Raw genomic sequence first — 10578 nt, 5'->3', positions numbered from 1 at the left:
GTTCCCTGTATGAGTTGAGGGCAGAGCCAAGAGTCACCCTTGAGCACCACTGGTGTGGTCCCAAAGCAAAGCAAAACAAAATAAAGCAAACAAAGAGAAAAGGGATAGTGTGGGGGCTGGGGAGACAGCTCCAGGGGCTGAGCACAAACCATAAAAACTTCATGGAAGAGAGACAGAGTTAATCCTGCAGGTCCCGCAGGCCTGCCTGAGTACTGAGTCAGGAGTCCCTGAGAACAACCCAGTATGCAGCCTCACAATAAACAACCACACAATAGAAAGAAAGAAAGAAAGAAAGAAAGAAAGAAAGAAAGAAAGAAAGAAAGAAAGGAAGGAAGGAAGGAAGGAAGGAAGGAAGGAAGGAAGGAAGGAAGGAAGGAAGGAAGGAAGGAAGAAAGGAAGGAAGGAGAGTAAAAAAGAAAGAGGAAAGAAGAAAGAAGAAAGAGAAAGGGAGAAAAGAGAAAGAAAAGAAGGAAGGGAGAAAGAAAGAAGAAAGGGGCTGATGAGGTGGCACTAGAGGTAAGGTGTCTGCCTTGCAAGCGCTAGCCAAGGAAGGACCGCGGTTCGATCCCCGGCGTCCCATATGGTCCCCCCGAGCCAGGGGAAATTTCTGAGCGCTTAGCCAGGAGTAACCCCTGAGCATCAAACGGGTGTGGTCCCCCCAAAAAAAGAAGAAAGACAGAAGGAAGTTAGAAAAGAAAGAAGGAAGGAAAGAAGGAAGGAAGAAAAAATGGCATCTTGATTGGTTTGAGGTGTTTTTTTGAGGGGGTTCTTTTATTTTTGTTTTTTATTTTCTGGGGGCCACACTTATAGATGCTCAGGGCATTACTCCTGGCTCAGTCCTCTGGATTACTCCTGGCTGTCTTGGGGAACCATATGGGATACCAGGGATCAAACCTGGGTAGGCTACTTGCAAGGCAAATGCCGTCCTGCCTGTACTATGGCTTCGACCCAAGAAGTGGGATCAAGTGTTTAATCACTGAATGAGCGTGTGTGTGTGTGTGTGTGTGTGTGTGTGTGTGTGTGTGTGTGTGTTGAATGGGGGCTTTGGAAGGTCTGGGGTGGGCGGCACTCACTTCCTGGCACTTCCCATCTGGGGGTGTGGGGATACTGGCAGACACACAACTCACAGGAGATGCATAGATAATCATGTGAACAGGACAGTCAGAGAGCAGAGACAGCAGAGACACCCAGAGACACCGCCCATGCAGGCTCGCCTGCTGCGTGTCTGCGGGTGCACTTTGCGTGAGTGGTTGTGTGTGTGTCTCTGCCAGTGTCTGGGGACATTGCGGCCTCGTTTTTTCTGGGGGCTGAGGGCCGGTTCCCGCCACCCATCGGCGCCAACACAAAGTTTCCTTTTTGGGGAGGCAGAGGGAGGGTACTGAGGGATGGCGCTGGCCGGAAACGGGTGGGCAGCGCTGCTGCCAGGCCTTCGCAGTGCACAGCCAAGGTCAGATGCCCAGCAGCGCAGCCCCCGCGGGAGGCCCAGGACAGGACAGGACAGGCGGGGAGTGGGGAGCCCAGGGGGGGCGCGAGTGGGGGCGGCTCAGGCTGCACGTCGGGGCCTTGGGGAGACCCAGGGTCGCTGGGAGAGAAGGAGCAGAGGGACTGGCAGGGGTTCTGGAGCCCGGTCCATTTCCACTCGCTCCTGCTCGGCTCCGACCGCAGCATTCCCGCCCACGCGTGAGTCACTCACACAGTCCCGCCCCCGCGGGCGCTGTGCAGGGCCACCCCACCCCACTCCCCAGTTCCCCTGGAGTCCAGGGAGGGGGAGAGCTGGGGACCCCCCTTCCCTCTCCCAGTGCTCCCCCCCCTAAGCTGGAGTGGCCTGAGGCCAGATGTGCCTTCCAGCTGTTGGGGCCTCCTGCCCCGCAGCTCCCCTCAACCCGCACCCCCTTTTTCCAAGACTGGAGAGGGATGGAGGGCTGGAGACACCACGCCCTGACTCACACAGGGGAAGCACAGGCCGAAATTCCTGGACACAGTCCTTCTCCCACTGAGTCACAAGGGGAGGGGGGGGCTCATGGACACAAACTCAGAAAGGCCAAACTGTCCCAATGGGGTTCTGGATTAGTGGGGACACCCCCACGCGGATACACTCAAGGACATGAGCTTAGATAGAAGAGCTGACAGGTGGCAGGAAGTAGCACCAGCAAGCCACATGCTCACACACACTCAAATGCACACACAAATCCATATGCACACACCGACACACACACACACACACACACACACACACACACACACACACACACACTGCACAAAGAGCCGCACACCGAGTGACCAGCACACAGGGAGGCCATATTGGACCCAGCAGTGGGACAGAAGTGGACACGGCCCAGCCTCCTTCCGCCTCAGCCCAGCTGGATGCAGGTTGCCTCGATCCCCCTCACTGCAGCCAGACACACTCAGGTCAGGGCCGCTGGACATGCTGCCGGATACACTCTCACCCCTCATGCACCCCAGGTTCCGGTGCTGAGGAGCAATGGGCTCCAGCATCTTCAGGGGAATACAGACCTCCCACATACAAACTTGGGGTGGGGGATACAGGCCCCCCACATACAAACTTGGAAGGATACAGATCCCCGTACCCAACTCGGTTTGCACAGGAATCCACACGAGGGTTACCCTCGACCCTGTGTCCCCATGCTTCTGCCGCAGATGCCTGTGGGCACAGATGTACAGACAGCTGGCAGCGACCAGGTGGCAACTGGGCCTGGCCCCTTGGGCAAAGGCTGACTTTGCCAAGCCCCAGGGTCCCCACCAAGACACAATCCTACCCAAAGATGTTACTTCTTTGATAAGTAGCCATAACCCTCTCCCCCAGATGCCCCTCACACTGCCATGACCCCTCACATCACACACACACCAGGTTCAGAGACATAAAGACAGACCCTGACACCACGTGTAGGGCTCAGGAAGAGAGGTTTGCTTTGAAATTGTGTGGGGTCTAGAGTTCTTCCCCATCAACAGAAATAAAGAACAGAAAAATAAAGACTCAGGCTCTGAGCAACAGCATAGCAGGGTGTGTGTTTGCTCTGCACAATGCATCCTGGTTTCGATCCCCACCATCCCATATGGTCCCCAAGCCCACCAGCAGTGATCCCTGAGCATAGAAGAAGCCCTAAGCACCTCCAGTGAGACTTTACCCTCTTCCCACAAAAGAAGACCCCATGCACCCAAGATACCACAGACATCCAAGAAATCACATGCATTATGCCCAGAGATGCTGGTCCTTTGCTCAGACAGTCTGGACAAAGAGGGTCATGTAGCCCACTCCACGCAGTTTCAGAGGCACGTGGGGACCCATGCAGACATCCCCCACAGAAATCTTGATTTACAAGAATCCCCTGATGTGCCACCACACCAGGAGCATCACAGACACTCTCAGTCCTGTGTGCCCCTCTCCTCCTGCCCAAATTGGGGGGGCCTATCTCACTCTCCCTTCCCATCTGCCAGGCTGACTCACAATCTAGGGCTTCAAGCCTGAGTCACCCCACCTCGGGGGGGGGGGGCAGCAGCCTCATCTCCACTTCCTTGCACACTCAGGGTCCCCGGAATGCTGGGAATGTGGGGACATTCCCTCTCCCCTATCCAGAGTGCCCCCCCCCAACTAAGCAGATGGACTCAGAGGTTTGGACCCGAGCATCCTCCTTCTGACTGGTTCTTCCTGTCTCTCTTCCTTTGTCACTCCTTCCTGTGAACCCCGTGTCCAGGGTCCCTTAGCTATGCCTCTGACCATGCTGTGACCCCCAAGCTGGCTCTTACTCCATCTGTTTTCCAAGGGATCATCACCCTAAGGCTGGAAGTGGGGGATTCTCCTGTCCCCCCAATCTCTACAACCTGCTGTTGGGCTTGTGATCTGTTCCAGCTTGTTTTTTTTTTTTTAATTTTTTGTTTGTTTTTGGGTCACACCCAGCAGCACTCAGGGGTCACTCCTGGCTCTACACTCAGGAATCGCCCCTGGCTGGCACGGAGGACCATATGGAATGCCGGGATTTGAACCACCATCCTTCTGGATGCAAGGCAAATGCCTTACCTCCATGCTATCTCTCCAGCCCCAGATTGTTCGTTTTTCATCACCGCCTTTTTCGGCCTCCTATCCCTCTCCTTCTTCTTTGTCTCCACCCACACCTACCTAGTGATACCTCTTGGAGGTGGGCAGGTCGGGTAAGGGGAAGTAGAAGAAAGGGGCACACTTGAGCCCTTTGAGGTCAAGGGTAGACAAAGGGCACCAGGCCCACACACACTTGAGCCATGGAACAGCTCACAGGAAACCAGGCACAAAGAATCCTATTCAGAGATGCAGAGTGAATGGAGGGAGAAAGAGCAGAGACAGAATCACAGAGACACAGAAACACAGAGACACAGAGGAACCAGGAGGATAGAAACACAGAGACAAAGAGGACAAAGAGAGGGATGAAGGGGCTTGACAGAGGGTACAAGGGCACAGGGGCCAAGGCCCTTTTCTTGCATGTGACTGACCCTGCTTTGGGTCTCAGTATTACATACGGTTCTCCAAGCACCATCAAGAATGATCCCTGAGCAGTGTCAGGAATAAGCCTGAGCACTGTTGGGTGTGCATGCCCCTCACCATCCAACAAAAGGAGGGATGTGAAGCTATAGTACAGTGGGCCTTACACATGGCCAATTTGGGTTAGATCTCCAGCATTCCATATGGTTCCCCTGAATGCAGTGCCAGGAGTAACTCCTGAGCACTGCCTAGTGTGGCCCCCCCAAACAAACAAACACAAAAAATAAATAGAGAGAGGTAGACAGACACAGGGACAGAGACACAGAGACAGAGTGACGGACAAGCATGCAGGGCCCTTGAGAACAAGCTGGTCACATGGGTCCATTTATCTGTTCGTTGTCTGCCTTGGGGACTTACCAGGGAGGTGCAGTATGTGGGGGCCTTGGCCCCGCGTGGGAGGCTGCAGGACTGCGTCCCGGAACCATCGGAGATCCACGGGTTCTGGGGGCCCCTGAGCCAGGCAGCTCAGATTAAAGGGGGTGTTGGCGACCACAGCTCTGTCCTCCGGCTCCTCCAGGAAGTAAGGCAGGCCTGGGGGTGTAGTGACAGTGGTTGGGAACCCTCTGAAGCCCCTTAGGGACCCCTTTCTGGGCATATGATTCTACCGTCTGTCTACCCCCAGCCCTTCTGTGTCTCATTCACCCCCATTTCAGGATTCCAGGCGGAGGCCAAGAAGTATGGGGTGGGGGCCAAAGAGATAGCATGGAGGTAAGGCGTTTGCCTTTCACGCAGGAGGTCATCGGTTCGAATCCCGGTGTCCCATATGGTCCCCTCCCCCCCCTCCCGTGCCTGCCAGGAGCAATTTCTGAGCCTGGAGCCAGGAATAACCCCTGAGCACTGCCGGGTGTGACCCAAAAACCACACACACAAAAAAAGTATGGGGTGCCTGGGACTCCCAGACTTTTCCATGTCAACCATACCCACCCTTAGACACCCAGCAGACCCCCCCAAGACAGCATCTTTCCCAGTGCATATGCCCCTTCCCACCTCATCACCCCATCATTTAGCAACCTGACCCACACCATTTCTGACATGCCTTAGCTATCTGAGGAAACACCCCCAACCCTCCCCGACCCCCCTGAGCTTACCCTCTAGCCCCACGTAGCCGGGCTGGGATACGAATGTCTTCCCGCCTAGGACCACGGAGCACTGGTACCAGCCGGCGTCTGAAAGCTGCAGCGAGGAGATTCTGGAAGGCCCAGGGAGTGGGGTGGGGGAGAGGAAGGTTCCATGAAGGGGGGGTACACAAGAGGGGGACAAGTCCCTCAGGACGGGGGTGGGGTGGGCAGGCTGTGGGCTAATGAGCACCAAGGGTGCCACAATGAACTTGACTTGTTGGAAAAGTTTCAACAGGCCCCCCCAGAGGTGTCACAGGCCAAGAATCCCAGTTGGACATGATTCAGGGGTGGGGGACAAAGGAGGGGAGCTCGCACCGAAGCTGGCTGACCACCTTCCAGTCTTCCTCCCCGTCCTCGCCCAGAGGCACCTGCGTCTGGGTGCTGTCTGCCAGCTCCAGGACCTGCCCATCCCGCAGCCATGTCACCTCCGGGGGCTCTTCCTGGACCTGGAGCTCGCATCGCAGGGAGCCCATGAGGCCCCGGGCCCCTGTGACATTCCCGGGGCTCCCCACGAAGGGGTTTTCTCTGGCCCAGGCACCTGCAGGGAGAAGGGGCTGTTAGCTCTGCAGCTCACTAGCCCCACCTGCCAGGACCCATAGCGGGACATCAGCAGGGTAGGGTGGCAACTCTGGAAGGGGCCAAAGTCTTCCTAGGGCTCCAGCCGTCATCTCTCAGTCTGTCCATCTGTCCATTCTTTCATCTGCCTGTCTTTCCTTCCCTCTATCTGTCCATCCCTCATTTGTCCATTTTGCTGTCTGTCCTTCCATCCATTTATCCGTCTGTTTCTCTGTCTCTCCATCTTTCTGTTCCTACATCCCTCCATCAATCTGCCCCTCCATTTTTCCGTCCCTCCATCTGTCCCTTCATCCCTTCATCTCTGTGTGTCTATCCCTCCATCCCTGCACTCCTCTGTCCTTTTGTCCATCCAGCTGTCAGCTGGGAAGCAGGCTGACCAGGAACTGTTCTCCTCCCACGCCCGGCACTGTCCCTACCCTCGGGCCTCCCTGGGGTCTCTGGAGACTCGACACTTTGGACTGGGGGCCAGTGAGGAAGAAACTGGGGCACAGTGGGGGTGGGGAGAGGACAGAAGCCAACTGGGAAGGAGTGGCTGAGAGAGAAGCTGAGAAAGTTAGGCCTGGGAGGCAGAGACAGAGAAAGGGAGAGAAGAGAGAGGGAAAAAGCAGAGAGAGAGAGACAGAGATAGAGAGAGGCAGAGACAAAGACAGAGACAGAGAGAAAGGCAGAGACAGAGATAGAGAGGCAGAGAACAAGGCAGAGACAGAGATAGAGACAGAGAGAAAGTCAGAGACAGAGATAGACAGAGAGACAGAGAGAGAGGCAGAGACAGAGATGGAGAAACAGAGAGATGAAGAGAGAGACAGAGATAGACAGAGAGGCAGAGACAAAGATGGAGAAACAGAGATACAGAGAGAGACAGAGACACAAAGATACAGAGACACAAAGAGACAGACATATAAACTGAGAGACAGAGACAAAGAGACAGAGAAACAGAGACAGCGAGATGCACAGAGACAGCCAGAGGGGACACACACACACACACACACACACACACACACACACACACACACACACAGAGAGAGAGACAGAGAGAAAAAGAGACACAGCTGTGGACAGAAAAAACGGGGAAACCCATGAGCTGGAGATAGCGGGGCTGGTTCCAGACAGGGAACAAATAGTGGGGGACCTACAGGTGTGGGAGCCCCCCAGAAAGGCTCTTCTCCCTGGGGTTCCACTTAGGAGGTGCCTTCGGAACAGAAGGTTCCTTTCTGGAAGTTTCCGTTCTGGGTAACCTCCCCCCCCAGCTCAGGGCCGTTGGACCCAAGACACCCCCACCCTGCCTGTCCGTCTGTCTGTCCATCCGTCCACCAGCCAGTCCTTTCCCTCCTGGAGCCTCTGAGTGCCTCTTTCCGGTCCCAGCCCCTGAGTTGACTCCATCCCAGTCCGCCCCTTCTCCCGGTCCCTTGGAACCCCAAGAGGGGTCCCCCGACATGACACCTGCCACCTCCCCAAGCACCCAGCACCCCTCATCACTCACCGCAGGGGTACGCGCAGCCCCAGCAGCACAGCGCCAAGCACCAGGCCAGCGAGTCCCTGCCCATCCTCGGGCACCGCGCGCCCCGCCGGTGCCAAACTTTCTGCCCAAGTTGCCGGGCAGCCCGCGGCGGGGAGGGGCAGGGCCCGGACAGCCCGGCCCTCCCCCAGCTCTGGGCTCCGGGCTTTGGCACTGCCAGCCGGGCACCGCAGGGGTTGGGGGGGCCTCACCCTAGCCCGCTTCCCGCTCCCGGGCTCCCCTCGCTCGCCTGCTCCGCTCCGCTCAGCCGGCTGGGCCGGGCTTCGGGGTTCTCGATCACCCCGCCCCTGCCTCTCCCTCTCCCTCTCCCCTTCCACCCTCCACCCCTGCCTCCGCCCACCGGGCCCCAAGCCCAAGCCCTAGGGGCCACCTGGGCTTGGAGGGGTTAACAGGGAGAGGAGAGGACCCTCGCTGCCCTCTTAAAGGGGCCCTGGAGGGGAGGTCCTGAGATGGAGAAGGCCTCCCCCCACCCCTGCTGGTGGCTGCGCCCCTAATTTGGAGGCTCTGGGCGCTGTCCCTGGGGCTGTCTGGGTGTCTGGTAAACATTCCTGCCCAGTTCCACTCCCCTTTCTGCCCTGGGAACCAGCGCCCCTTCCCCCCCCCCCCCCCCCCGCCTTCCCCATTCATCCAGACCAGCTCCAGCCTGGCCTTGCTCCCTGGTCCTCATGCTCACAGCCTCGCTCAGGGACAGACGGATGGACAGACAGACGGATGGACAGACAGACAGGCAGGCAGGCAGGCAGACACACAGACACACAGACACAGACACAGACACACAGACACACACAGGCACACACACACACACACACACACACACACACACACACACACACACACACACACACACACACACGCGACACAGGCGCCGGCATGCAGCCCTGCCATCCATGGACACACTCAGACAAGCCAGGTCAGGAAACTCATTCCAGAGGAAACCTCAGGAATGGGGGACGTTGCTGCTCCAGGAATGGACATCTGTGGGCTCCCCCGGGGGGGGGGGGGCTCTGGCACAAAGAACCATCACAGGGGCTCAGAGCCTGTCCATTCCTTCCCTTCATGAATGGGGATTCCCCAAACCTGTGTGGGACCCCCAATTCCACACTCAGCTCAGCAGGTGACCCTGCAGGGGCCTTGTGAGGTGGAGCTGGGTCTCGAACCCGCCCAGTCAGCACCTGCCTCAGCAGCTGACCTTGCCCAAGCTTTTGTATCGTTTTTGTTTTTGTTTTTTGTCCTCTGGGCAAGTTCTTTGCTTCTGAGGGTGGGACTGTGTTTCTCTGGGAAGATCCACAGATCCGTGGGTTAGTGCTTGTACCTGGGGGGTGGGTGGGGGTTTTCTCAACTGGGGGGCTGCTGAAGGGGCTGGACTGACTGTTCTTTAAAATTTACTTTTTGTTTGTTTGTTTGTTTTTGAGTCCCACACAGCAGTGCTTAGGGGTTACTCCTGGCTCTACGCTCAGAAATCGCTCCTGGCAGGCTCAGGGGATCATATGGAATGCCGGGATTCGAACCACTGTCCTTCTGCATGTCAGGCAAACACCCTACCTCCGTGCTATCTCTCTGGCCCCAATTTACTTATTTTGGGGTCAGAGTGACAGCACAGCCAGATTCAATTCCAGCATCCCACCATATGGTCCCCTAAGCCTGCCAGGAGTAATTTCTGAGTGCAGAGCCAGGAGTAACCCCTGAGTGCCACTGGGTGTGGCCCCCGGAATCAAAACAAACAAAAATAATTTACTTATTTATTTAAATTAATTTTTGGGTCACACCCAGTGCAAGGCAAACACCCTATCCACTGTGCTATTACTCCAGCCCTTATTTTAAATTTTTTTTTTTTTTTTTTTTTTTTTTGGTTTTTGGGCCACACCCTGTGACGCTCAGGGGTTACTCCTGGCTATGCGCTCAGAAGTTGCTCCTGGCTTCTTGGGGGACCATATGGGACGCCGGGGGATCGAACCGCGGTCCGTCCTAGGCTAGCGCAGGCAAGGCAGGCACCTTACCTCCAGCGCCACCGCCCGGCCCCTATTTTAAATTTTTTAACTTTTTGGGGGCCCATATCCAGCAGGGCTCAGGGCTTACTCCTATTCTGCACTCAGGAATCACTCCTGGCAGACATGGTGAACCATAGGGGGTGCTGGGGCTCGAACCCAGGTTGGCTACATTCAAGGCCTTCCCCATTGTGCTATCGCCTTGGTCCTCACCCTGTCTTGGTCCTTCTGATTGTGATGAGTGTCCTGTGAGCCCCAGCCTGGCCCTTTTCACTGCCCCTCCTTATCACCCCCCATAGGGTCCACCCCCTTTGCCCTGTAGCTTCCCTGTCCTTGCACCCCTCTTTGTCATCCCTACTTACCCTTCTCCTCACACACTCCCATGCAGCAGCAGGGTCTGCTTCTTGCTCATCTCATAAGTGAACCCCCCCCCTTTTTTTTCTCGTTTTTGGGTCACACCCGGCAGTGCTCAGGGGTTACTCCTGGCTGTCTGCTCAGAAATAGCTCCTGGCAGGCACAGGGGACCATATGGGACACCGGGATTCGAACCAACCACCTTTGGTCCTGGATCGGCTGCTTGCAAGGCAAACGCCGCTGTGCTATCTCTCCAGGCCCGTGAACCCCCTTTTTCTCTCCCCTTCCCTTTGCCTTTGTTGCTGTCTTTAGGGATTTGAACACACCAAGCTGGTGATGATGTTCTCACACTGAGTGGTGCTTGCCATGGGTCATGTTCCCACCCAGGCGGAATCCTTCATCTAGGTGCTCAAGGACACTCATACAAGCACTGCCATGATGCAGAGAGTTGGCCCAGATGGCAGGTTGTTGGGGTAACCCTGGACACGTGGGCAGTAT

General features: G+C 56.4%; 1 protein-coding gene across 3 annotated transcripts in view; it reads right to left on the bottom strand.

The window, feature by feature from the left end:
- The window catches only part of AXL (AXL receptor tyrosine kinase), a 28596-nt gene extending 20598 nt beyond the window's left edge, over positions 1–7998 (bottom strand). For all 3 annotated transcript variants that reach the window (XM_049787148.1, XM_049787149.1, XM_049787150.1), the window contains exons 1-4: positions 7706–7998; positions 5965–6187; positions 5620–5720; positions 4889–5062 (exon numbers count right to left, since the gene is read on the bottom strand). In XM_049787148.1, the coding sequence (XP_049643105.1) occupies positions 4889–5062; positions 5620–5720; positions 5965–6187; positions 7706–7769 (562 nt within the window). In that variant the 5' untranslated portion in view covers positions 7770–7998. The remainder of the gene's footprint in view (positions 1–4888; positions 5063–5619; positions 5721–5964; positions 6188–7705) is intronic.
- Between the last annotated feature and the right edge of the window lie 2580 nt (positions 7999–10578).

The sequence above is a fragment of the Suncus etruscus genome, chromosome 14, assembly GCF_024139225.1.
Source record: "Suncus etruscus isolate mSunEtr1 chromosome 14, mSunEtr1.pri.cur, whole genome shotgun sequence".
Lineage (NCBI taxonomy): Eukaryota > Metazoa > Chordata > Mammalia > Eulipotyphla > Soricidae > Suncus > Suncus etruscus.
This window is presented reverse-complemented; position numbering and strand designations above follow the sequence as displayed.